Genomic DNA, 27429 nt, shown 5'->3' on the forward strand with positions numbered 1-27429 from the left:
GAAATTATGAAGAAGGAAAAAGAAATTTGTGCTAGTTTTGCTGTTGCACCTCAAGCTGCAAGTTACAGCCAGTGTGTGATGTGATTAGTTGAGATGGAAAAGGCATTAAATTTGTACAATATTTTGAGACAGACCATATTCACGTAACTATTATTACAGCATATTGTTATAATTGTTCAATTATTCTTGTCATTGATCTCTCACTGTGCCTGATTTATAGAAATTAAACTTTAGGAATTCCCTGGCGGTCCAGTGGTTAGGACTCCATGCTTTCACTGCCGAGGGTGTGGGTTCAGTCCCTGGTTGGGGGAACTAAGATCCCGCAAGCCACGCAGTGTGGCCAAAAAATAAATAAATAAATAAACTTTATCATAGGTATGTGTATATAGGAAAAAACGTAGAATATATAGGGTTCAGTACTATCCGTGGTTTCAGGCCTCCACTGGGGGTTTTGGGATGTATCCCCCGCCCATAGAGGGGATTACTGCACTTTTCAAATAAACTTTGTGATGTCTGACCGCCCATGAAAACTTCTGAACACCTGGTAAGCGCAGATCTGCTGCATTCCTGCTCCAGCCCTCCCCTCTGGCTCTTACCCACTCAGCCATTTACAGTGACTGAGAGGCTGAGTCTGCACCCCTGCCGGGTCCCCTGCCTGTATCTTAAGAGTTGTGGACATAGAGGCCCCTGAGCTAAGCGACCTTACCTAGATGCTGCCGGGGCAGGATCCACTCCCAGGCTGCCCCACCCACATCTATGCCCTTAAGCGCTGCAGTGGCACCCTCCCCACCTTCACCCGAGGGACACGTGGCCCTGGCAGGCTGCCGAGCGGCTCATAGCTCCCACCAGGCTGCCTTCCACCTTTGCCCTCCTGGAGCCTCCCCCAAACTGCACCCCAAAGAGCAGGCCCCCAGGAAGCAACAGCCACACGTGCACGGCAGTGTGGAAGGAAATCATTAAATCATTTATTTGACTCTGAGTCAACGTGCACACGCCCTACCGTACAAAAGTGGGGAGCTGCAACAAATCAAGTGCGGGAGGCAGTGCGTGGACGTGTAAACAAAGACAGAATGAAAATGCCGCTTCTGTGTGCATTTCTGGGAGCGAATCAGAGCAGCTGGGGGGGGGGGGCCCAGGCCCAAGATTACATTCACAGCGCGGGGAAGTGCAAATGAACGGAATGTCAGGAGGGAGGGGCTGCCCAGGTCCTTCCCACCCAGGAGGCTGCTCCGTCCAGGGCAGCGACTCCAGAGAAGTGGGTTTGCAGCCAGAAGCACAGTTACTGTACAGCGGTCCTACAGTCTGGGGGGCAGGAGGGACCACGTGGGGGAGGGACTGGGCTCAGAGATAGTGGGCCCTCTCCCATCCCCCCTCCTTCCCGCCCCCAAGGGCCAGACCACCTCCCGCCCCGGACCCCTCTGCCATTCAGGGGAGGGTGCCCACCCCCGCCGTCTGAGCCAGTCCCAACTCCAGAGTGTGGAGAACCAAGAGTCTGTTTCTCTTGTAGGCCTCTCCACCTGGAAAGGGGCCGACCTCAAAATAAAGTGTTAAGGCAATAAATAAAAGAGCCCATCCCACCTCAGGTGAAAACACTGTAAGAGAAGTGAGTCTACAAATGCCGGCCGGCCTTCCTCTGCAGGACCAGCGGGGAGGCGGGCTCTACACGGCTTGAGAGCATTTGTCATCGAGTTGAAGGCAAAGTGCCAGGCAAGTTTCTTGTCCTGATGCTGGTCCAGCCGCCTACATCCTCTAACCTCCCCTGATGTGGCCCCTGGGCCCCCTCACTCCAGGGGCCCTGCTCCTGGTGACCCGTGGTCAGAGCCTCCAGCTCAGTGCCTAGCACCAGCCGGGGAGTTCCGGGCTCACAGAGGGCGGGGCAGGGGCGAGGGGACCAGCCCCACCTCCTCCGTCTTTGGTGGTGGCAGAGGTAGGTGGGAGGAGAAGTGACGGCCTTTGGCAGGGCCAGGGTATGTCAGAGGACGCTGTCCCGGTTCAGTGCTTGGGTTTGTTCAAGGGCCTGGTCCCCGCCCTGACGTGAACGCAAGGAAAGCGGGCCCGCCTCTGGATGGCCCGGGCCCGCCGCCCACCAAGGTGCCCCCCGGCCACACTCTGTGGCTCCCACCCTCCCATCTCTGGAGCAGCACATTCTCTCGGGTGGCAGCAGGCCGTCAGGACTGGCCGGGCAGATGCCTGGATCTGAGACTGTCCAGCCCAGGTTCCTCCACTGCAGCGCCCGGCCACCCCCTCTTTCACCTCCACCCTCCCAGCCCCACTCAGCAGCCCTGGGGTGGCAGGGGGTTTTGGGCACCCACCCCCGGGGCATCCCATCTCTGCCTGTCCTGATTCTCCTCACAATCCCTCAGGCCCCACTGGCCACTGGTCCAGCCTCTGCTTTCCCACGAACAGCTGAGGCGGGCCCCTCGGGGCTCCACGCCGCTCAGAGGAAGTTTATCCCCTGGGCCTCGGGGATTCCAGGTGATGGAGGTTGGGGTGGGGGCGAGGTCAGGGGCGAGCACCCTTGGCCACCATGGCCTGGGCTCTGCCACTGCTGACGGCCAGACACCCAGGCCTCCAATGCCAACCCCAAGGCCTTCTCTCTGCCATCAGCCACGTGAATGAGGACCAGCCAGCCACTCCTGCCGGTCCACACCCACCGCTACTGCAGCTCCTCTGGGGGCCCGTTATCTCGGGGCAGCACACCGTTCAGGCCAATGCTGCTGGCCACCGGCGCCCCCAGGTAGCCGAGCAGGATCTCGCTGCGGCGCCGGGACAGCTGGAGGATGTCGTCCGCCAGCGCCGGCACCGATGTGTAGCGCACGTTGTCCAGGTCGAACATGTCCCTCAGGTACTGCACGATCTGGTGCTGGGGGAGAGGGCGGGTGTTGGGCCTGGGCCGGGGCCCCTGCACCCCCCGCGCTGAGGTCGTCCGGGCCACCCAAAGCCTCTTCCTTCACCACTGGAGCCCTGACCCAGCCCCTTCTGTCCTCAGCTCCTGCCCTCCCGGGGCTTCCTCTGGACCCACCCAGGTCAGGCTCCCAGTGGAAGGAGCACAAGCTCTCAGACATGGAGCTCCCTGTTTACCTTAAAGAAAGCACAGACTTCAGAGAGCTGAGGCTTGGGTCCGAGGAAACCGAAGGCTAGGACGGGGCTAACGTGCTCCGATACGGAGTAGAAATGGGAGATGAAGCCATCAGGCACCTGTGGAGGGTGGCAAGGCTGAGGGCTGGGACCCAGGCAGGGTGAGGCAGCCAGGCCCTGGGGTCGTATTAAGAGCCGGGGCTTCTTTACTGTCCTTGCTAGGTGATGCCGGGCAGGTGACTGGGGCTTTTTGGTTTTTTTGGCCACACCACGCGGCTCACAGGATCTTAGTTCCCCGACTAGGGATTGAACCCAGGCCCTGGCAGTGAAAGCGCCGAGTCCTAACCACTGGACTGCCAGGGAACTCCCATGACTGGGGCTTTCGAAGCCCTGGTTTTCACCTCTGCAGAATAGGGGCAACCTTGGGGCTGTGGTGAGGGCTGCGTGAGCGGCCCGGGGTGCGCTCAGCACAGGAAGTGCCCAGAGCATGTGGCAGTGGCAGATGGTATCAGCTGGGCAGCAGAGCCGGGCTGGCAGAGGGGAACAGTGGATCGCAGCAGCCCGGAGAGTGCAGCCGGTCGCCGCCTGGGAGAGCAGGTAATGCAGCCCGATGGGCGGGAGGGAGGCTCTGCCTGCCCCGCCGAGACGCCTCCGCCAAGCCAACCACCACTGCTCTGCACGTGCCCTTCCTCCCTCTGAAGACACCCTTTCCCCGCTTTTGATTCCTTTGACGTTTCACAGTGGCCTGCTCTGTGATGCGCCCTGGGTGGGAAGATGAAACAGATCTACGTGTGCCTTTGAGGCCCTCCTGGTCAAGGGAGCAGTAATGGCAGGACAGGGGGCCGGTGCTGTGACAAAGGCCAAAAGGTGCAGCAGGGCCTGGGGGCTCAGTAAGACCTCCCTGCACGAGCCCCATTCCTCTGCCCAGCCCACACGTCCTGCCCCTAGACCGGGGTCCAGCACACACCAAAGGCAGGGTCAACTGAGCTAGGCACCACACCCAAGGCCCCCACGTGGCGCTCCCCAGGGGCCCTGTCAGCTCACTCACCATCAGCAGCCTCCTCTTGGCTTTCAGGACAGACCAGCAAGCAGTGGCCAGGGCCTAAATCAAAGATGGGAACCCCCGGGGGGTCAGACTAACAGGCCGGGCCGGCAGCCGCTAGCCACCCCCAGTCCAGGACCAGGCCCTTACCCCCAGCTCATCCCACCCCAAGCAGGGAGATAGGGACGGCTGTCTGAGCTCTGTCGTCTCCCTGCCCTCAATTAGGAGTCAGGCGCACCTGAATCTGAATCCTACTCTAACCCTTACTGGGCGGCTCCCTGGACTAGCCACCAGTCTTCTCTGGGCCTCAGATTCCTCCTCTGTGAAATGGCCGTGACTCAGCAGCCCCACCTCACTCAGTGACTGTGGGGATCCATGGTTACTGCCTGTAAAAGACCCGCCCCACCCCTCTCCAGACCACCCCCATGGCACACAGCACGGCCACCCTGCAGGGGCCCTGTGCTCAATGCTCTCCTGCTGTACCCCTTTTTTCTTTCCCCCGTATTTTAACTTATTTAATGCATTCAAATGGAACAGAATGAATGGCAGCCCAGAAATGAGTAGACTGCCTAAGTGAAACCACAGTGCAGAAGGGAAGTGCACGTCCCTCCGTGCTACACTGGTCAGAGGAGAGCAAGGGGATCCTGTGGGAAGTTCTCCAGGGCAGGGGACTGGTGTGCCCAGCAGCCCTGGATCACAGCGGCGGGCAGCATCCCAGTGGCGTGACTGCTCCCTGATGGGTGGGGAGCCAGCCTTGGTGCCCAGGCGCACGCGTGGGGTCACGTGAGCGTGTGTGTGCCTGGGAGTGGGGCGGCCACGCACCGTCTCCTTGAAGCTGTCTGACAGCCAGCGGTTCCTCAGGACGGCGAGCACCGAGGACGGGGGGTTTTCCAGGTCCTCGAAGGCGTCCATGAGGATGAAGTCCAGCACGATGTCGAAGAAGCTCATGCACACCACCTGCGGGGGGCAGCAGTGCTCTGAGGGCAGAGCGGGTGGGGACACCGGGCTGAGCAGGCACACCAGGCGGTGTGAGGAGGGGCCTGGGGCAGGCAGGGCAGGAATGGGGGCTTCTCGCAGCCACGGAGCCATCTCAGAGCCTCGGAATCAAGGCAGGGCTCCTACAGGCACCTCCACCCGGTTCGAGGAGCTCAGGTGCAGGGAACCCCAGGACACCGAGGCTCAGCACAAACAACTCACCCCTCGGCCCTCCAGCTCCAGCCGCGTGGTGGCCCAGGTCTCCGGCCGCAGGGCATAGCTCAGCATCTCCTCGTAGCTCTCCAGGAAGCCTTTGGGGCTCTGGGGGGAGAAGCAGAGCTTGTTTTGGCCGTGGGAGAGGCCCCAAGATGCAGCTGGACTGGACCCACAGGGGCAAGCTGGCCTGTGCAAGAGGGACACACCAAGGCTGGGCCGAGGCCAATCCCTGAGTAGCAGTCATGGAGAGAATGGGGCAGGAAGTGTCCTGTGCCCGCCTCCACACACCTCTGCGGCGCCCAGGGCACGTCCCGGAGGGATGCAACACCAGGGGCGCCCAGCAATGTCTCACACCAGCTCGTCACTGAGCAACGGACCGCCTTCCAAAAGATGTGCACATGCCACAGAAGGCACTCGCTTTGGAAGGATGCGCAAGCGTGTGAGGTCGAGCCAGCCGCCAAAGTTTCAGATCTCCGCAATCATCGGCCTCACTGGTGAAACGGGAGAAGCTACAGCCCCACACTTGGGGCTACTCTGGGGGAGTCAATAAGCTCGTTTGTGTAACACAATCAGGCAATAAATAGTGTATAGGACTAATGCTGCCAGGAACGGAGATGGTCAGCACACAGGAGGAATTCTTCACTCTCTGGGACTGGGAGGCTTAGCTGGGGCTTACGACAAAGTTTGCAGACACAGATGTAATTCACAGACGTGGAAAGCTAGTACGTGCCAGGGCTGATCTAACGTGGATCAACTCATTTAATTCATACAGTCCTATGAGGGATGGTCCAATATTGTGCCCATTTTACAGATATGAATCCTGAGGCTTCAGATCGTTGATGTGCCCAAGAGCCTGGCAGAGTGGAACTGACACAGAGCAGCAGGGGCAGGTTGATGCCATTTATAAGAACCACAGGCAGAGGGGGCACTGGATGGATGTTCACCAAAATGTGAACAGGGTGGCGTTGGGGACAATTTTTTTGCATCATCTTAGTTTTTTCTACAATTAGCATGAGTCTTTTTTTTTTTTTTTCTGATGCTCTGAGATTTTGACATTTTGACTTTCCTGTTACTTTTTTTTTTTTTTACGGTACGCGGGCCTCTCACTGCTGTGGCCTCTCCCGTTGCGGAGCACAGGCTCCGGACGCGCAGGCTCAGCAGCCATGGCTCACGGGCCCAGCCGCTCCGCGGCATGTGGGATCTTCCCGGACCGGGGCACGAACCCGTGTCCCCTGCATCAGCAGGCAGACTCTCAACCACTGCGCCACCAGGGAAGCCCAGCATGAGTCATTTTTATAATCTTTTCTTTCTTTTTTTTTTGGCCATGCCACACAGCTTGTAGGATCTTAGTTCCCCGACTGGGCGTTGAACCCGGGCCATGGCAGTGAAAGCCTGGAATCCTAACCACTAGGCCGCCAGGGAACTCCCATTTTTATACTCTTTTAAAACTATTTTCATTAAGTTTTAAAGAGAATTTGCTAGGATGACCCTGGGCTGTGCCTTAACCTCCCCGAGCTTCAGTTTCCTCATATGTAAAAGTTGACAACGAAGCTGAAGATGTGGGCTGGCCCTTGCTGACACTTTTGATGGCCGCTGGCATCAGCTCGTGACATCCCCAGGACACGCCCATCTACACAGTAGGGGACTGAGGCTTGGGGAGGCTTCACGTCTGGCCCCAGGCATAGCAAGGAGGCGGCCTGATTCCACAATTCCAGAGCCTGGTGTGTGCAGGGGCTGGCGTCTTCCCAGACAGAGGCCACCGCAGCTCTGCTGCCTAGAAAAACCTGACAGGGCTGTCAGTTACCACTCAGTCCAGGGCTGGGAGTGGGGTCTGGCGCTCAAGAGCTGCTAGATAGCCAGCCGAGCCTCTTCTTGATTTCTTAATCAAAATCAAGCCAAGGACTTCCCTGGTGGCGCAGTGGTTAAGAATCCACCTGCCAATGCAGGGGACAGGGGTTCAATCCCTGGTCCGGGAAGATCCCACATGACATGTCACAGAGCTACTGAGCCTGTGCTCTAGAGCCCCTGAGCCACAACTACTGAGCCTTCGAGCCACAATGACTGAGCCCACACGCCACAACTACTGAAGCCTGCGCACCTAAAGCCCGTGCTCCGCAACAAGAGAAACCACTACAACGAGAAGCCCGTATGCAGCAATGAAGACCCAATGCGGCCGATAAACAAACAAACAAATAAATAATAAATAAATAAATAAAATCAAGCCAAGTCCTGTAGTGGTGCAGAGGCCAGAGAGAAAAAAGCCGAGCCTCTGGGCCCTTCTGGGAGCACCCGCAGAAATCGGCCATCCACTAAAGCCCCTGACACCTGCTGTAGCCTCACTTGCCCTTCTTCACTTGTTCGTCCTTTCACCCTCCTGGGGAGGCCACAAAGAACAGGCTAAGGGCATGGCTGGGCTCAGGCTGACTGGGGTTCAAATCCCGGCTCCACCCTAACCTTGCTTAGTGACCGGGCAAGCCCCTCTACCTCCCCAGGCTCACTTTCCTTTTCGGCCGAGCAGATGGAGACATCAGGATCAAATGAGCTACCGGAGGTGACGAAATGTGAGTGAAGCACCAGGCTCGCTGTGCTGCTCGGCAAACGGCAGCTGCTGGGAGGATAATGAGTCCCTCAGAATCTGCAAAAGATTAGGTCCAGGACCTTTGCAGGTACCAAATCTAGATGCTCAAATCCCTTTTATAAAAGGGCACAGTATTTGCATATAATCTAAGCACGTCCTCCCCTGCACCTTAAATCATCTCTAGATTACTTGTAACACCTAGTACAACGTAAAGGCTAAATAAATAATTTGCTGGTGCGTGGCAAATCCAAGTTTTTGCCTTTTGGAATTTTCTGGATTTTTTTTTTTTTTAGTATTTTTCAGTCTGAGGTTGGTTGGACCCACAGATGCAGAACCTGCAGACGTGGAACCCATGGATACGCAGAGCCAACAGTATTCACGTTCATGGAGCAGCTGCCCTGTGCCAGGCCCTGGGCTGGGCACACACCTGTGCCAGAAGAGCGGGGCTTCTGGCCCTCGTAGGAATGAGGATGCAGGGTGATGGGGCCATACTGGGCAGAATGAGCCCAAGGGCTCTCGGGACCCAGGGGACAAGTCAGGTGAGGTTCTCCTGGGGAAAGAGCTGGGATTCAGAAGGCAGGTGACCAAGGAAGAGAAGGAGGGAGTGGGACAGGGACTTCAAGATACTGGTAATGTGTTCCACCTTCTACCCTGGGGGCTGGTACACAGGGGTTCATCTTTCCATTCATTAAATCCTACTTTTTATTTATTTATTTATTATTTTTTTATTTTTTATTTTTTTGGCGTTATACAGGCCTCTCACTGTTGTGGCCTCTCCCATTGCGGAGCACAGGCTCCGGACGCACAGGCTCAGCGGCCATGGCTCACGGGCCTAGCCGCTCTGCAGCATGTGGGATCCTACCGGACCGGGGCACGAACCCGTGTCCCCTGCATCGGCAGGTGGACTCCCAACCACTGCACCACCAGGGAAGCCCAAATCCTACTTTTTAAAAAAAATTTATTTATTTTTGGCTGCGTTGGGCCCTCGTTGCTGCACGCGGGCTTTCTCTAGTTGCAGCAAGTGGGAGCTGCTCTTCATTGCAGTGGCTTCTCTTGTCACGGAGCATGGGCTCTAGGCACGCAGGCTTCCGTAGTTGTGGCACGCAGGCTTCGGTAGTTGTGGCTCGTGGGCTCTAGAGCACAGGCTCAGTAGTTGTGGTGCACGGGCTTAGTTGCTCCGCAGCATGTGGGATCTTCCTGGGCCAGGGCTCAAACCCGTGTCCTCCGCATTGGCAGGCAGATTCTTAACAACTGCGCCACCAGGGAAGTACACATCCTACCTTTTGATACTCTTATGTGCGTATTTTACAACAAGGTAACTAACGACAACAAAAAGAGTTGAGGAACAGCGTTCCAGGTGCTGAGCGACCAGCATCTGCAGAGGCCAGATCAGGGAGGAAGTCTGTGAGCACCAGAAGCCCTGAGGCCACAGAGCAGAGCTTGGTCTTTACACCAAGGGCAGTGGGAGCGAGGGTGGGTTTTAAGCAGTTGGGTGATGTGTTAGAGGTGACATTTCAGAACCATTACCTCACATTACGCCCAGCCCATGAGGAGGAAGGACTCAGAGGAAAGAGGCGGGTTCAAGAGCTTTGCTCAAACCCATCAAAAAAAAAAAAAAAAAGAAACACAAGCGGCCAAATAAACATGAGAATGTATGCAACCTTGTTAATAATCCAACAAACATAAAGTAATGGATGAAACAAAGATGAAAAAGATTACAGGGACTTCTCTGGTGGTGCAGTGGTTAAGACTCCACGCTCCCAATGCAGGGGGTCCAGGTTCAATCCCCGATCAGGGAACTAGATCCCACATGCATGCCGCAACTAAGAATTCGCATGCCACAACTAAGGAGCCCTGGAGCCGCAACTAAGGAGCCCACCTGCCGCAACTAAGACCCAGCACAACCAAATAAATACATACATACATAAATAAATATTAAAAAAAAATGACAGGCAGGCCTCGTTGAGACTGCAGGTCTGGTTCCAGACCATCCCAACACACTGAATAAAGCAAGCTGCATGGATTTTTTTTGGTTTCCCAGTGTGTATAAACGTTATGTTTATACTACACTGTAGTGTATTAAGTGTGCAATAGCATTATGTCTAATAAGACAATGTACATACCTTAATTCCAAAATGCTTTATTGCTAAAAAACACTAACCATCATCTGAGCCATTGGTGAGTCATAATCTTTGCGTTGGTGGAAGGTCCTGCCTCCATGTTGATGGCTGCTGACTGATCAGGGTGGTAGTTGCTGAAGGCTGGGATGGCTGCGGCAATTTCTTAAAAATAAGACAACAGTGGGGCTTCCCTGGTGGCGCAGTGGTTAAGGTTCCGCCTGCCAATGCAGGGGACATGGGCTCGAGCCCTGCTCCGGGAGGATCCCACATGCCATGGAGCAACTAAGCCCGTGCGCCACAACTACTGAGCCTGCGCTCTAGAGCTCGCAAGCCACAACTACTGAGCCTGCGCGCCTAGAGCCCGTGCTCCGCAACAAGAGAAGCCACCGCAGTGAGAAGCCGGCAAACCGCAATGAAGAGTAGCCCCCGCTCACAACTAGAGAAAAGCCCGCGCACAGCAACAGACCCAACGCAAACAAAAAAATTAATTAATTAATTTTAAAAAAGAAAAAGACAACAATGAAGTTTGCCACATCTACTGACTCTTCCTTTCACAAACGATTTCCCTGTAGCGCGCAGTGCTGTTTGATGGCATTTTACCCACAGAACTCCTTTCAAAATTGGAGTCAATCCTCTCAAACCCTGTTGCTGCTTCGTCAACTATGTGTATGTAATATTCTAAATCCTTTGTTGTCATTTCAACAATCTTCACAGCATCTTCAACAAGAGTAGATTCCATCTTGAGAAACCACTTTCTTTGCTCATCCATAAGAAGCAATTCCTCATCCATTCAAGTTTTATCATGAGGTTGCAGCAATTCAGTCACATCTTCAGGCTCCACTTCTCATTCTAGTTCTCCTGCTATTTCCACCACACATGCCGTTACCTCCTCCACTGAAGTCTTGAACCCCTCAAAGTCATCCAGGAGGGCTGAAATCAACTTCTTCCAAACTCTCGTTAATGTCGATATTTTGACTTCTTCCCACTAATCACAAGTGTTCTTAATGGCAACCGAAATGGTGAATTCTTTCCAGGTTTTCAATTTACTCTGCCCAGATCCACCAGAAGAATCACTATCTATGGCAGCTGTAACCTTACAAAAGGTATTTCTTAAATAATAAGACTTGAAAGTCAAAAATGATTCTTTGATCCACGGGCTACAGAACGGATGTTGTGTTAGCAGGCGTGAAAACATCAATCTTGTACATCTCCATCCACCTTGGGTGACCAGGTGCATTGTCAATGAGCAGTAATATTTTAAAAGGAATCTTTTTTCCTGGGCAGTGGGTCTCAACAGTAAACCATGTTGTAAACGGATGTGCTGTCATCCAGGCTTTGCTGTTCCATTTATAGAGAACAGTCAGGGTAGATTTAGCATAATTCTTTTTTTTTGTTTTTTTGCGGTACGCGGGCCTCTCACTGTTGTGGCCTCTCCCGTTGCGGAGCACAGGCTCCGGACGCGCAGGCTCAGCGGCCACGGCTCACGGGCCCAGCCGCTCCGCGGCATGTGGGATCTTCCCAGACTGGGGCATGAACTCGCGTCCCCTGCATCGGCAGGCGGACTCTCAACCACTGCGCCACCAGGGAAGCCCTGGCTGATTCATTTTGTTGTGCAGTGGAGGCTAACATAACACTGTAAAGCAACCATACTGCAATAAAAATTAATAATAAAAAAAATTACAACAGTAACATCAAAGATCACTGATCACCATAACAAATACAATAGTGATTAAAAAGTTTGAAAAATGGCGAGAATTACCAGAATGTGACAGAGACATGAAGTGAGCCAATGCTACTGGAAAAACGGCACCAACAGACCTACTCGACACAGGGTGGCCACAAACCTTCAACTTGTAAAAAAAAGCACAATGAAGCCAAAAGACACACAATGAAACGAGGTATGCCTGTACTGATATCCAGTATTGGCCAAGATGTACGGAGACACAGCCTTATACTGCCGAGAGGGGCTCAAGTTGTTAAGGCATTTCGGAGGGTAAACGGGCAAGATCTGCCAGCCTTGGAAACATCTGTGCCCAAGACACGGCCTTTGCCACACCTGGGCTTTGCCCCACAGAAAATCCCACCGGTACCGAAAGAGGACTGATTATAAACAGACTGAGTATAATAGCGGTGTCCGTGATTCTGGAAAAGTCAGACACAACCCAAATGTCCGTCCCTGGGAGGACCAGAGCCGACCCGCCCGACACAATACTACACAACTGGTCCATCTACTGACACGGAAAGATGGACGAGATGGACTCTTACAGAACAAAATAAAGCTGCAGAACAGCCCGTAGAACACAAACCAAGCTTCGGAAGTTAAACTACAATGTTCAAAGATTAGAGTCTATGGAACCAGGTAGGAGGACATATATTAGAACGTGCGCAAGTGGGGTTCCCCTGGCAAGTGCGATTCCCGGAGACCCTGTACGGTTTGCATCTCATAATCGGCGAACTTTGTAAAACTGCGTCATGCTGTAATCAGAAATAAGAGGCAAGACAGATCCGTATTTTTCAGAATTAGCACAGGGAGCAAAAAAACCCCAACCCTTTCCCTGCTCTCCTATGGCCTGCAGGATGAAGTGAGAGCTCGTCAGCTCGGTTTTAGATTGGGTTTTTTCTTTTTCTTTCTTTTTTTTTTTAACAGAACTAAATAAAAGTTAGAAAGATACAAAAAACAAACAACGCAGGGGGAAGAAGAGCCGAAAAGAGAGCCCCCCACTCCCTGCTACCTTCTCAGCCTTGGTCATCAGGCCCGTCACCATCTGCCGGCCAACCTCGCCGAAGAAATACTGGTGACTCTTGTCCTCCAGGAGGCCCTAAGGGGTGAGGAGGGAGGCGGTGAGCTGACAGGCTGGCGGCCCCCCCAAGCCGTGGACAGGGCAGCACCGTGGGCTGGGCAGGTGGCCATCCACGCAGAGGAGCCTGCTTGACTGCCCCCATCCCCCCAGCGTGCCCAGACCGCACCCACCTCGAAGGCTTGCCGCACACAATGCAGCTTGGCCAGAAAGTCCTGGTCACTGTAGCAGCCCAGCAGTTCTGTCCTGAGGGGAAGCGCACAGTCACAGCACCTGGGCCCCAGCCAGCGACACCCCCGTGGGGTCAGGGTGGAGCCCTGGGTGGCCCTGCCTCCACCTGGTAGTGTGACCTCGGGCAGGTGGCTGCCCGCCTCTAGGCCTCAGTTTCCCCCAAACCCGAGGAAGGGGCTGACAGGATGCTCCCTGAGGACGGACTGCCTCGATGGCACTGGGCGCCCCTGGCAGGTGTGGTCACTGGGGGTCGGGCTGACCTGGCCTCCTTTAGGCCCCAACCAGCAAAGGACCCTCTCTAGCAAAGGACCAAAATGGCCAAATTGCTCCCAAGGCCAGGGCAGGGCTTTCTGGGGCAGCTAGAGGTGCCCTGATTTGGGCACTTTATCCAAATCCCCAAGGCTTCAGCTGGGGCCTTTGGCCATTTTCAGTCAGTGAACTTTAAACACACATACTTAAATCTGGGACTCATGACCATCATACAGAACAATTAATTTAAGGTGGATAAGAGCCCTCAATATACCACACAGGAGAAGACTGAGGCTAAGAGAAGTCAGGAGACTTGTCCAGGGCCACACGCCACAAAGTAGCAAGACCTGGAGAGAACCGGGGTCTGTCTGTCTCCAAAGCCTGGCTTCTGGACGGCTCCTTAAAGGAGTGTGTCAGAACACAGGGCTTAGGGACAGCGCCCACCGTGCTTCCATGATTGGACCCCTTAGAACATGTACGAATGATTGTTATTTTAATTACTTATATTAATTAGTTATTGTCATCGTCAACCTAGACCTGCCTGTCTTGTACCGGGGCCATCCTAGGGTCTCCGAAGCTGGGGCAGGAGCCACGGCCAGACCATCCCACCCTCAGCCTGGCTCAGCTGGGTCCCCACCAAGCCCTGCTGCCTTCCCCAGCCTCCTCCAAGGGGAGAGCCCCCCCCACCCCGCACCTGCCTCCTTCCCTCCCATGCTCACCTGAGGGTCCGGCAGGGCACTCTGCCCTCCTTCACCAGCTGCAGGGCCTCCTCGTAGGCGGCGGCAGGCCTGGAGAGTGGGCTCGGGTAATCTCCAACCTGCAGGGACTCAAAGAGCTGGGGAGAGGGTGGAAGCCTGTGTCAGCAGCATTGGCAGGCGGGGGCGGAGCCTTGGGGTGGGTCAAGGGCACCTGCCCAGGGGACTTCTGGTGGAGTACGCCCTGGGGGCCAACACTTCAGAGGGAACGTCAGCAGGAATGCTGGCTGAGGGCAGAGGCCCGGGTTTGGGTTCTACTCTGGCCCTCAGCATCCCCATCACCGGGTGCCCTTCCCAAAGGGACCATCTACTGGACACACACCCGTGTCCTCCCATCCCAGGAAAGGACAGCCGCCTGGCACACGTGGCCATGGTAGGAAACTAACCAAGCAATGAGCACTCGGTCTGGAGAAGGGAGAGGCCGGCGTGGGCTGGAGCTGCTGGGGACGGGGACCCCTGCCCTCACTCATAGGACCTACGACCCCTGGTTTCTCAGGCTTCCCCATTCCAGCAACACTGAAGAGTCCCCCGGGGAGCAGCATTGGCGACCTCCAGATTCTGCTCCCATCAGAGGAAACGCCTTCACTTTCCCACAACCCAGTGCTCGCCCGCCAAGGAGCCGCGTGGGAGCCCCGGCCTTCACCCCTCTCCCCGCAGCCATCCCCCGAACCCACGCCACCTCAGTGGCGGAGAAGAAGGAATCCTCCGAGGTCAGGCTGTCCTCATGGTCCGCCCGCAGATGCAGCGAGCCCTCGGTCAGGGGCAGCATGAGGGTCCGCTCTGGGCAGAGAGGGAAGGGAGGGGCTGAGCTGAGACTCCTGAAATCACGATCGAGCTAAATGTACACCAAGCCACCCAACGCCCGATTCTGGACGAATGACGCTGATGGTAGCAAAGCTCCTATTTTCTGTGCTCACGTCAGGGGCCCTGCCACGTCTGCACCGCCTGACCCTGAGGCCTGTGGGCCCTGAGCTCTGAGGGCAGGCTGTGCTGTGCTGTGTGGCCCTGGGCAAGTTGCTCCCCCTCTCTGACAAGCTGAAACGGCCTCTGATGCCAAAGGGCCCCTCACTCAGCACTTCCATCCCACCCGCTCAAGGGCGAGGGGGTCTGGACACTCAAGGGGACTGGGGAAAGGTTCACAGCCCTGAATGCCCCACCAGCCTTCTCTGTCACACGGGGAGGCCAGAGGAAGTGGGACTGCTCGGACGGGGACAGAAGTGGAAGATGTGTCACCCTGGCCAGCCCTCACTGGGCCTGTGTCATCACTGGAAGAGCCGGGGAGCCCGACACTCAGTAGTCTGATGTTGCCCCCTGGGGGCGGAGAGCCCCCAGGGAAGGGCCCTGGGGGGTCACAGTCACCACACAGGGTCTGGCACGCAGCAGGCACTAGGAGAACATGGGCTGCTTGGCTGAATAACTTCATTCCATCTCAGTGATGTCACACCCCTTGACCTCAATGGGCAGGGCAACGGCACAGGCTAACCTCCACGTGAGCCGCCCTCCGCCCACCCGGTGCCCGCAGAATAGGGCTCAAACCAAACACCTGGAACAGCCAGCAGGGGAGATACTGACATACAAGCCCCAAAAGCCCGCTCCCAAGGGGATGGGGCAAGGCACACCGGCCAGGGACTCCCGGGGCCTCATTCCAATTCTGTTCCTGCCTGTGGGGACTCAGTTTCCCCGTCTGTGCAGGGAGGCGCTGATCGGATGAGGTCGTGGGCCCTGGGGATCATTCGCCCCGGCCCCGCTCACCGAGGTCCAGCAGCATGTTGTCGGCTGGAAAGGTGGACCCGAACTCCTCCTGCAGGTGGTAGGCCCGGTGCAGCAGGGACTCCAGCTTCTCCGCAAACTCCCTTCGCTGTGACTCTGGCTGTGGGTAAAACAATGACGGTCAACCCAGGCCCCCCAAGCTCCCCACGCCAACGGCCCATTCCTTCACCATGATGGGGGCCCAGCCCCCAGGGAAACAGGGGACAGCTCTGAGGCCCAGCAGCAAGCACAGGTCTGGACTGAGCTGCCCCACACAGGAGCCACCGGCAACGCACAGCCAGTGCACACTTGAGACTCGGCCAGTCCCACCTGACATGGGCCATAAGCATAAATACACACCAATTTCAAACACTTAGTATCCCCCCGCAAAAAAACCCCCAAGACTACAAGAACGTGAAATACCTCAGTGATTTTTCATCTTGATTACATGTTGAAATGACAATATTTTGGATATACTAGATTATAGAAAATATATTATTAACTCATTTCAGGGCTTCCCTGGTGGCGCAGTGGTTAAGAAGCCGCCTGCCAATGCAGGGGACACGTGTTCGAACCCCGGTCCAGGAAGATCCCACATGCCGCGGAGCAACGAAGCCCGTGCGCCACAACTACTGAGCCTGCGCTCTAGAGCCTGCGAGCCGCAACTACTAAGCTCACGTGCCGCAACTACTGAAGCCTGCGCGCCTAGAGCCCATGCACCACAACGAAGAGTAGCCCCTGCTCGCTGCAACTAGAGAAAGCCCGCGCACAGCAATGAAGACCCAACGCAGCCAAAACTAAATAAATAAAATTTAAAAAGTCATTTCACCCATTTCCTTTTGCTTTTTAATGTGGTCTCCAGAAAATTTTAAATAAGATACATGACCTCCTACTGAACAGCGCTGCTCTAGACCCGAGCAGACCTGGTCCAGACCTTGGCGCCACCAGTTCCGAGCTGTGTGATCCTGAGTAAATAACTCCCTCATTCTGAGCCTCGGTTTTCTTATCTGTCAACTGAAGTAAGAGAACCTACTTCCTAGGATTTTAGGGAAAACGTGAATGAAATAAGGTATATAAAGTACTTCCTACAAGACTGGCCCATGGTGATGGCCAGTAAGTGCTGGCTATTACAATCAGAGGGCACTTAGGAGCCCAGAAAGAGCTAGGTTCAACCCCACTGTTCCTATTAACCGTGTGCACTTGGGAAGGCATCGCACCCCTGGCACCACAGCCTGTGGCCTCAGTGACCTCCTCGCTGCCCTCGGCCTCCACACCAGGGTGTGGGGAGATGGGGGCACTGCTCCTTTGAACCCAGGAGCTTCTAGGCCAGGGGGCCAGGCACGGGCAGGCCTGACCCTGTTTTCCACAGAGGCTGCCAGATCCTGCAAGCACATGTAACCAGACCCTGGGGAAGAGACAAGGGCCAAGTCGGGCCTCAGGCCACTGGGAGAAAGGGGCGGAAGCAGTCAGAGGGGGACAGTAAGATTGTAATGGCTGCCTTTCACTGAGCGCTAGCCCTGGACAGGCAACTCGCTGTTCAGCCTCAGGGCTTCCTTGAGGCAGGGATTGCCATGACCCCACTTGACACAGAAAACTCAAGGAGGTTATGTGGCCCAGTGCACCCAGCTAGAGCCTGGCGGAGCCCATGGGACGCCAGACCTGCTGGCCATCTTGCGTAGTAACGCTGCTCAGTGTGGCCAGCAGAGGCTTGTATCTTTGGCAGATCTGCCAGCTCTTTCTCTGGGAAGCCACCTTGGGTTAGAGAATGGTTTCCTACATACGACACAAGTGACAAAAGAAAAATTAGATACACTGAACTTCATCAAAATTAAAAACCTTTGTTCTTCAAAGGACACCATCGAGAAAGTGAAAAGATTGGGAATTCCATGGCCATCCAGTGGTTAGGACTCTGCGCTTCCAATGCAGGTGGCACGGGTTCGATCCCTGGTTGGGGAACGAAGATTCTGCAAGCCGTGAGGTGCAGCCAAAAAAAAAGGAAAGTGTAAAGACAACCCCCAGAATGAGAAAAAACATCGACCAAAACAGTACAAGAAAAGCCTTCTCCTCCTTTCCCTGCAGACCCTCTCCTCATAGATCACTGTTAACAATCTCCTGTGGGGACTTCCCTGGTGGTCCAGTGGTTAAGAATCCACCTTCCAATGCAGGGGACACAGGTTCAATCCCTGGTCAGGGAACTAAGATCCCACATGCTGCAGGGCAACTAAGCCCACGACGCAACAACTACTGAGCCCTCGAACCACAACTAGAGAGAAGCCCGAGTGCCACAACAAAAGATCCCACATGCCACAACTAAGACCTGATGCAGCCAAAGATATAAAAATAAATAAATAAATAAATATTTTTTAAAAAATCTCTTGTGTTATCTGTCCAGAGGGAAATAAAAGTGCACATACACACCAGCAGTTACCAACAGGCATATGTAGGCAAGGATGGATGTCTTTTTAAAAATGTACACATCAGCAGAAATTAGTACAACATTGTAAACCAACTATACTTCAATAAAAAAAAATAAATAAAACGTACACATGGGTCATGAATCACTATGTTATATACCTGTAACTTACATAATGCTACACATCAACTACATCTCAATAGAAAAAAATGTAGATATGGGTCACTATACACATTCTATATCTTGCTTTTTTCACTTCATAAAATATAGTGGAGAAGGCAACCTAACAGCCCATACAGTTTTCCTTCAGCCTTTTATTTTTCTTCTTTGCCTCACCACGCGACTTGTGGGATCTTAGTTCCCCAACCAGGGATCACACCCCCACACCTTGCATTGGAAGCACGGAGTCTTAACCACTGGACCGCCAGAGAAGTCCCTTCTTTTTTTCTATTTATTTTATTTTTTTTTTTTTTGGGGGGGGGGGCTGCGTTGGGTCTTTGTTGCTGCACACGGGCTTTCTCCAGTTGCAGCGAGTGGGGGCTACTCTTCGTTGTATTGCACGGGCTCTAGGCCTGCGGGCTTCAGTAGCTGCAGCACATGGGCTCAGTAGTTGTGGTTCGCGGGCTCTAGAGCGCAGGCTCAGTAGTTGTGGCGCATGGGCTTAGTTGCTCCGCGGCATGTGGGATCTTCCTGGACCAGGGCACAAACCCGTATCCCCTGCGTTGGCAGGCGGATTCTTAACCACTGCGCCACCAGGCAGGCAGATTCTTAACCACTGCGCCACCATAAAGGCTGCCTAGTATTCCAGACCCCTACTGATGGGCACTTACAGTCTCCAGGTTTTCATCTTTTTTAACTATTACAAAACAATTCACCCTAGGACATATATTTAGTGTGTTTTGCACAAAAAAAATTTTATTTTGGCTTTTCCACTTTATCTCTCTTTTCTGATACTGAGATAAATATTCACTTATAGAAAACTTGGACCAAAAAAAACAAAAAGTATAAAGAAAAGACAAGACAAAAGCTGTGTGACCCAATCAACTATGAACACAGGCTATTTCCCTCCAGCCCTTCAAGAATGCCACGGGGCATGCGGGATCTTAGTTCCCCGACCAAGGATCAAACCCATGCCCCCTGCGGTGGAAGTGTGGGGTCTTACCCACTGGACCGCCAGGGAAGTCCCCATTTTTTTTTTTTTGGCTGTGTTGGGTCTTTGTTGTTGCGCGCGGGCTTTCTCTAGTTGCAGTGAGTGGGGGCTTCTCTTGTTGCAGAGCGCAGGCTCTAGGCACGCAGGCCTCAGTAGTGGTGGCAACATGGGCTCTAGAGCGCAGGCTCAGTAGTTGCGGCACACGGGCTCAGTAGTAGTGGTGCGCAGGCTCAGTAGTAGTGGCACACAGGCTCCAGAGCGCAGGCTCAGTAGTTGCGGCACATGGGCTTAGATGCTCTGCAGCATGTGGGGTCTTCATAGACCAGGACTCGAACCCCTATCCCCTGCATTGGCAGGCGGATTCTTAACCACTGCGTCACCAGGGAAGTCCCCCTTATTTTCTTTATGTAGTCAGGATCAGGCTGCAATCACCAGTGTGGTTTACTGAGTAATTACCAAGTACCAGGCATGGGCTAATGCACCTTACGTGAACTTTCTTATTTAGCTGGGTCAACATCCTGGTCAAGCGGAAGCTCCCATCCAGGAGGACGTGATGGGCTGGCAGAAGGCGGCGCTGCTAGACGCCTCCCAAGCGTGGCCCCCCACCAGCCACACCACCAGTCTTCTCGGTGGCCGGGGGTAGGAGAGACCCGGGGGAGGACTGCCTACCTCGGACAGCGCCTCTGAAGCGGTCTCGGGGTTCCGGAGGCCGTCCCCCCTCTGCCCCACGCTCAGCGCCTGCTCCCACTTCTGCAGAGCTTCCTCAAATAGCTCCATGCCTGAGTGTGGGCGGGGGAGACGGGAGAGAAGGGTGTCAAGGCCCCCAGCACAGGGAGAGCAGCCGTGCCCCCCACCACGTCGCTCAAGAGGGAGCTCAGAAGAGCGAGGAGGCAGGAGAGCCCGGAAGGATGGGAACAGCCAGGACCGTGTGGACCAGGTCCTGACCCCTTTTTCAGGGCTGGCTAGCTTGCAGGTCTTCATTCAGACCAGATCTGTTCCTGGAGACTCTGCCCAGTCCAGAAATGGCTGGAAACCATTGAGCCGGGGATCTGGGGTGGGTGGTTTTGGAACTGGTTGAAAGCAGCACCCAGAAAACCCAGCCCAGGCTCCCGGGAGGAGGCCACGCTCCCCACTACCCTGCCTCGGCTGCGGGGGTGGGGTGAGCGCTGGGCAGGGGGTGCCCAAGGCCGGCCTCCTGGCCCGTACCTTGCATGTAGAGGCTCTCAGCATTGCCGCTGCTGGTGGTCACGGACTCCTCCATCCCTCTGGTGTCCCATGGCCCCGAGCATGCAGCCACGGGGCTGGATGAGTTCACCACTACCATCTGGGTGCCAAGTAGCGCAAGAACCCGAGAATAAGGGATGAGGCCTTCCCGGACCCTTTGCAGGACCCCTGAGCCTCCCCCCACCCCCCACCCCTCACCACACACCACGTGCCCTCTGCAATACCATCCCTGAAAACAGCCCCGGGCCGCAGTGGCGAGCCCTCCGCACAGCCTGCTTCCGTCAACTCCAAGCGCCTGAGGACGGGTCACAGAAATGGCCAAAGCAGGAGGAAACACTGAGGCCAATGCCCAACCCAGGAAGCTGCAGCCTCCTACGAAACCCACCCTGAGCTCCACTCCCGAAAGGCATGACCCCCTCCCTGCTCCGGGTCTACACTACAAGTGAGATAGGGAGGACGCAACGTGCACCCATTACATACGGGCCGGCAGGGCCTGGCTCTCACCCACGCATCTCTCCCACACGAGCAGCCACCCGCCTCCCAGGCGGGAGCAGAGCCAGCTCCTGCTCATGCCTGGGTCCCCAGGGCAGTGGCCGGCTCAGAGCTGGGGCTCAGTGCTCGCTGGATGAATGAACAACTAGACGAGTGAATGAGCCAAAGCCGTTCCCCAAGAGAAAATAAACTTCTTTGTCTTATTTCTCTCTCTATCCAGTAGTCTCTGACATAAAGCTGGTGCTTGCTCAGTGTCTGATGAATGAATGAATGAATGAATGCACTTTCATGGGTAAGTATCTTCCCCAAGAGATCACAGCTTCTCTTCTGCATTTATCCACCTTTCCCTCACCAGTGCCCGGCACACAGTGATCACTGATAATCTCTGGAAGTCTGCACGGATGGATGAGTGAATGAACCAACAAATGAATGGGTGGAACCTCTTCTCCCATCTTCCTACCAGCCCAGAAGCCCCCGAGGGCAGAGACCGGAGCCCCAAGGCCGTGACAGGCACCCTGCTACCCTCACCGAGGCCAAGCTGTGGGAGGAGCCTGAGTGCTTGCTGGGCTCGATGGAGGAGATGCCGCTCAGAGTGTCGTTGCTCTTGCTACTGGGGCTCTGGACCCTCCGGCTGGAGTAGCCTGTGAGGAACAGGAGAGGGGTCACGCCAGCTCCCCACCCAGCCTTCGCACAGCTGCTGCCCGCTCCGGATCCCTCTCCCCGTCTTCACCTGAGAGTCTGTCCTGACCTTCTAAGTCAGGGTGACAGCAGAGCACCCCCAGGGCGTGCACCTAGCAGCAGAGGGCTGGGCCCCTGCCCCTTGTCCTGCTCACTTCCGTACCCCCGTTACGCGGCGCAGGGCCTGGCCCGGAGGGGCCTGGATCTGCTGGGTTAAGCCTGAGAATGAGGCCCAGCCACTTCTCCCTCCTGACTCAGCTTCCCCTGTGTTGTTGACTGCCTGACTGATCTGGAATTCTCCTCCTTCGAAAAAGGACTTGAGGTACCAACTTTTCAAAACACATAGTTTTGTTTTGGTTTGGTTCTTTTAAGTGAGAAAAGTAGGGAAAGCAAAATAAGGTGGAACCAGAGATGGTGCTGGTACAAAGTAGGCAAGCAAGAGGTTAGTCCAGAAACGACTCCAGGCTTCCAGTGGAGTCAATGCAGAATGGAAAGCCAGCTGTGCCAGCATGTCTCGTGGTCTTGTTCTAGACTGGTCTACAAACTTCTCTGTCCAATTGAAAAGACAAAAACTTCCCTTTTGCAATGATAATTCATAATTAAAAGTCATTGTCGGGCTTCCCTGGTGACGCAGTGGTTAAGAATCCTCCTGCCAACGCAGGGGACATGGGTTCGAGCCCTGGTCCGGGAAGATGCCACATGCTGCGGAGCGACTAAGCCGGTGCACCACAACTACTGAGCCTGTGCTCTAGAGCCCACGAGCCACAACTACGGAGCCCACGTGCCACAACTACCGAAGCCCGCGCGCCTAGAACCTGTGCTCCGCAACAAGAGAAGCCACCGCAATAAGAAGCCCGTGCACCGCAACGAAGAGTAGCCCCCGCTCGCCGCAACTAGAGAAAGCCTGAGCACAGCAACGAAGACCCAACGCCTCCAAAAATAAATTTAAATAAATAAATTTTTTTTTAAAAAGTCATTGTCACTTTGATAGCTCCATGCCTGAGTGTGGGCGGGGGAGACGGGAGAGAAGGGTGTCAGGCCCCCAGCAGAGGGAGAGCAGCCGTGCCCCCCACCACGTCGCTCAAGAGGGAGCTCAGAAGAGCGAGGAGGCAGGAGAGCCCGGAAGGAGATTCTGCCCTTAAAACAAGTTTCTTCCAACATGAGAGCCTTTGAGGACTCCTTGCCTTAGAAAGCGATCTGTACACGGCATACACTGGGTTACTGGGTTACAAGATTAACGGGCCCATAAGAGGCTTTCAAAGCCACACCAGCAGACACAAAACAGGTCAGTGGCTGCCAGGAGCTGGGGGAAGGGGAAAGGGGCTGACTACCAAGGGCCCGGGGGGATTGAGAGCAACAGTTCTTGACTGTGGTAGTGACTGTATGACTACAAGTGTTTGTCAAAACTCAAAAAAGGGTGAATCTTACTGTATGCAAAGAGAAAAAGAGGGGGATGGTGAGAATACCAAAAGGCTCAGGAACCATCTGGCCCTTTCTGCTCCTGAGCCAGGGGACTTCCATCGCTGGACGGAGGAGCTGCACCCCACCAGCCCACTCTGGACCCAGGGCTCCCAAAGTGTCCTCAGATAATGAGAACCATCGCTTCCAATGACATGTGCATCCGGCCACATCACCCAGCAAATCCTTACAATGACTTGCTTCCCAGGTGAAAGGGACTCAGCTTGGAGACAGGATGTCACTAGCCCAAGATCTCAGCTAATAGGGGTCCACTTGAGACTCGACTCCAGGTCAGGCCCTTCCCCACCACCTCACACCTACCTTTCTTCACCGACGGGACCTTCCTGGCCATGAGGATGGGGAGGGGCGCTGTGCCCAGATGCTCGCCTCCCATCTCGGGGCCGACCTGCTTCTTCTTCCGCCGTCGCCTCTTGAGCTGGTGGGCGGCCAGGGCCAAGGCCACAGTCCCCAGGGCCGTGGCAAAGAGGACCTTCCTCAGGCCTGGTGTCAACCGCAGCTGGGAGAAGGCAGACTGCAAGAAAAGAGGGAGGCAGCCAGTTACATCTCTCTGGGAGAGCTGCCCTGAGGAACACGTGAGGGGCAGGGAACGCATCAGGCCCCCAGGGGATACCTCCTGACCAGGAATGACTGAGAGGCAGCCACCTGCAGGGGGCTGTGGGGGTGGGAGTTGGGGGCCCTGGCCTCTGAAACCTGGATCACAGAGATGCAAAAGAGGGGGACAGGGGATGGCAAAATGACAAGGCTAGGAGATCATATCTAGGGTCCAGCAGGTGTCCCCAACACCATCGGTCAGGATTCTACCAGCTGCAGCGACTGAGCACCTATGCCAGCTACCGCACCAGGATTTCACCTGTGTTACCTGTCCAAATGCCCATCATTTTCCAGGTGAGGCACCTGAAGCTCACACGGGTTAAGACGCACGCTTAAGGTGACAGAGAGGCAGAAATGGAACTGAGGTCTGCCCACCCCACTTCTCCACTCTTCAAAGACAATGACGTTCACTTTACCCGATGGTCCATCTGTACACTCCCCTGCTCCACCCTCACTCTGCCTGCTGGACTGGGAGCCCCTCGAGCGAGGCTGCATCCCACAGGGCAGAGCTTCAGGAAGTGTCAAGAGGACTGGTCGGCCACAAACATTTCAAGTTGGCAGGCATTACTGACCTCTTTTATAAACTGAGAAACTGAGGTCAAGAGTCCACATAGGCCTGGGGTGGAGACCGGGCTTGGGACCCCAGACTCCTAACCCAGTCCTCCTTACTCTGCTCAAAGAGGATTGCCTGGGACAGCAATCACGAGGGCCCAACTTTCCTGGATGCTGAGGGACCCTGGGATGAGTGGCTCAGTGTTTCAGGGACCAGAGAGGTAAAGGGCAGGACCACAACCCGCCCCGATCTTTACCTGCCCAAACGTCGTGTAAAGGAACACAGGGATCTCTGCCACCGTCATGGCCAGGGCCTGGATCATGGACACACCCTCCGTCCTCCGGAACGCCATGGCAGGATTGGCACCCCAGGCGAGAGCCCTCGGGGCCGAGAGCTTCCAAGGAGAACGTCTTCAACTGGTTGCTGGCTGGGTCCCGGGCACCATCCACGCCCCGAAAGGACAGGGACACACATACCAGAAGGTCCCTCCACAGAGCTGAGAGACAGACGACCAAGTCAGACACGAGGGTGTGTGCATGTGAGCATAAAGAAACACACACAAGAGTGCTCTGGGGGATGAGGTGGGAGTAAAGCCCACGTGTGGAATGCGAGGCCTGGAACCAGGCCCCCGCCTTCTGCACCTGCCAGCAGGAAGGTAGCCAAACGCCCCACAGACTTTCTGCCCACCTTGAGCCCTGGGAGAAGGCAGTGTCTGGCACGCTAGCCCAAGTGAGGACGCAGGGCCTGGGAGATGGATAGGTCGCTCTCAAACTTGGGGCTTTATACCACACTTTCTCAATCTTTTTAAATCCATGGCCCACGTGCTAAGCAAAAACCTTAGGTCCCTAAAGGGTCAGACCCCTGAGTGAGAATCATTGCATCATTTCCACCTCCCACAAAACCAAGAACGTTGTACTTCCTGTGGACGTATTACGAAAACAGCAGGGTATTTCCTCCAATAATAACAGCACTACACCGTATGTGGGTATTCTGTGCAGAGTTCCTTACATACATTATTTCATTGAATCATTACAGTTCTATGAAGTAGATGCGATCTACCTCCCACACCCCTGCCAATTTCCAACGAGGAAATTGAGGCTCAGAAAAGCTAAGTCAGGAGTCCAAAGCCACACAGCTGGTACCAGGCGGAGTCAGGACTTGGACCAAGATCTAACGGACTTTCGACCCTGTGCTCAACACAACCCTTTCGCCAAATCTGGCATGGAGCAGGAAGTGGGAGCCTCAGCAGAACTACAGACTACAAGGGCAACTTTCCCCTGGGGCCTTGTGAGACCCCCAGGGTACTCCACGGCCCATTCCAAGGCCAGTGAATAAGTGGCTTGAGCACATATAACCCAGTCCCCAAGATCCTGCAGAGAGCTCCCCGACCACCACCACCAAGGCCAAGGAGGCCTTCAGGGTCTCCTGGGACTTCAAACGAAATGACCACGAAGGCCAGATGGACCCTGTCTACCTGGGATGGCGGCCAAAGTCACTGGACTGGCACAAGAAACGGCTTATCCTCAGTGAGTGGGAAGGATGAATGATCCTATCAGTTAGCTCTAGGGCTGTGTGTGTGTGTGTGTGTGTGTGTGTGTGTGTCCGCGCGCGCGCGTAGAGTAGGGGACATCCTGCCAGGAGGCTACAAATTGAGCGATGTGACCTCCAGGGGTCACAAGCCAGCTCTCTCAGCACCACCCCCAACTTGGCCCAAGCCTCAGAACGAACGAGGGAAGACAAGAACATCAGAGGATCAGCGGCTACTACTTCCCAAGCACTTACTTTAACAGGCCAGGCTTGGAACAGGCTCTCCATGGAGGGTTTTAAGTCTAGTCACCCACAGAACCCTCAAGGCAAGCACTGTTTATCTCAATGATGGGGAAACTGGGGCTCCAAAAGGTAATCAAGCCTACCGAGGTCACTGAGTAAATGGCCAAGCTGGGATATGACCTCAGCTCTGGGGGACCCCAAGGCTTGGCATTTACCTGCAGGAAAGTCAAAAGCAGCCTCTGCTGCCCCGACTGAGGAAGAGTGGCAGGTGCCAGGTAATGACACCCACCCCAAGACAGCTTCACTCCAGGAATGGATCGAGATCCAGCCCAACCATACCCCATCCTTCCTCCTGGCACGACCCAGGGCTGAATGCGAGAAGCCTGCACCTCTTCTCTGTGATGACAAGACCATGGCAATGTCCCCCCACCACGTGGACACTCCTAATGTCGTCCCAACCTGGGAAAGTCACCTCTCCTGCCCTGTAACCTTGGGCAGTAACCTCCTCGTTCCACCCCCACCAGGGCACTCACAACCTCTCAGCTTGGATGCCCACGCTTTCCATCCCGGACACCTTCTCCCCTGCCCTGAACCACCCCGTAAATGACTCTAGCCTGAGCACCCTCATGCCGCCTTGACCCCAGCAATGTCCCCTCTGCCCAGTCTCGGTTCATTCCACACCGGTGGGACACCTCAGCAGTCTGACCAGGACCGGCACTGAGCACTCCCACGCTGGACCTCAGCAATACCCCCTTCTTCAGAATCTGCTCTTTCCATCCCAGACAATTCCTTGCGCATGCCCTGGTCAGGCCCCCTCCTCTCTTGCCCCGACTCCCGGAATATCCCTGAGGGTCGTCCAGGTGCCCACTGCCGCCGCCTTCCACAGCCCGCGCACCCGGTCCTTCCATCCCGGTACTTGCCCAGCGCGGGTCCAGTACCTGCGCCCCTGCTCCGATCTCTGCAATGTTCCAGGCCCGGCATCTTCCCACTGACCGGGTACCTTCCGTTCCACCTCTCGCGCCGCCCACGGCCCGAGTACCTGCTCTTTCCAACGCTGGCCCTTCTAGTCCGGCTGAGCTGGGACACCTGCAACCCTACCCAGTTCCCCGCTCAGGGACGGCTCCCGCCCGCTGCAAGCCTCAGTCCCGGACCTTGCCGCGCCGCCCGCCTGCTCCGCGGGCTCAGCCCGGACCGCCGCCACTCACCCAGGATCCCATCGCTGCGGAAGGACAGCGTCTCCTTCTCCGGCGCCCGCGCAACCAACCTCGGGGCCACGGGGGGCGTGGCC

The 27429-nt window shown here is 55.4% G+C and overlaps 1 protein-coding gene across 4 annotated transcripts; it reads right to left on the reverse strand.

The window, feature by feature from the left end:
- Nucleotides 1-951: 951 nt before the first annotated feature.
- On the reverse strand, nucleotides 952-27429 carry MIGA2 (mitoguardin 2). 4 transcript variants are annotated; one of them, XM_030858406.2, is made up of 16 exons: nucleotides 27347-27429; nucleotides 24628-24867; nucleotides 23528-23738; nucleotides 21599-21711; nucleotides 20561-20678; nucleotides 20024-20133; nucleotides 15795-15912; nucleotides 14722-14822; nucleotides 14007-14122; nucleotides 12981-13053; nucleotides 12742-12828; nucleotides 5318-5416; nucleotides 4943-5077; nucleotides 4127-4180; nucleotides 3082-3198; nucleotides 952-2863 (listed from the first exon to the last, which is right to left on the reverse strand). In XM_030858406.2, the coding sequence occupies exons 2-16, from the start codon at nucleotides 24721-24723 to the stop codon at nucleotides 2657-2659; spliced, it is 1755 nt and encodes a 584-aa protein (XP_030714266.1). In that variant the 5' UTR covers nucleotides 24724-24867; nucleotides 27347-27429; the 3' UTR covers nucleotides 952-2656. The 4 variants fall into 4 exon arrangements, with proteins under 4 accessions (XP_030714266.1, XP_030714263.1, XP_060156306.1 ...); XM_030858403.2 differs by lacking the exon at nucleotides 27347-27429 and adding an exon at nucleotides 27181-27263; XM_060300323.1 differs by lacking the exon at nucleotides 27347-27429 and adding an exon at nucleotides 27080-27172.

Source organism: Globicephala melas, chromosome 6, assembly GCF_963455315.2.
Source record: "Globicephala melas chromosome 6, mGloMel1.2, whole genome shotgun sequence".
Taxonomy (NCBI): domain Eukaryota; kingdom Metazoa; phylum Chordata; class Mammalia; order Artiodactyla; family Delphinidae; genus Globicephala; species Globicephala melas.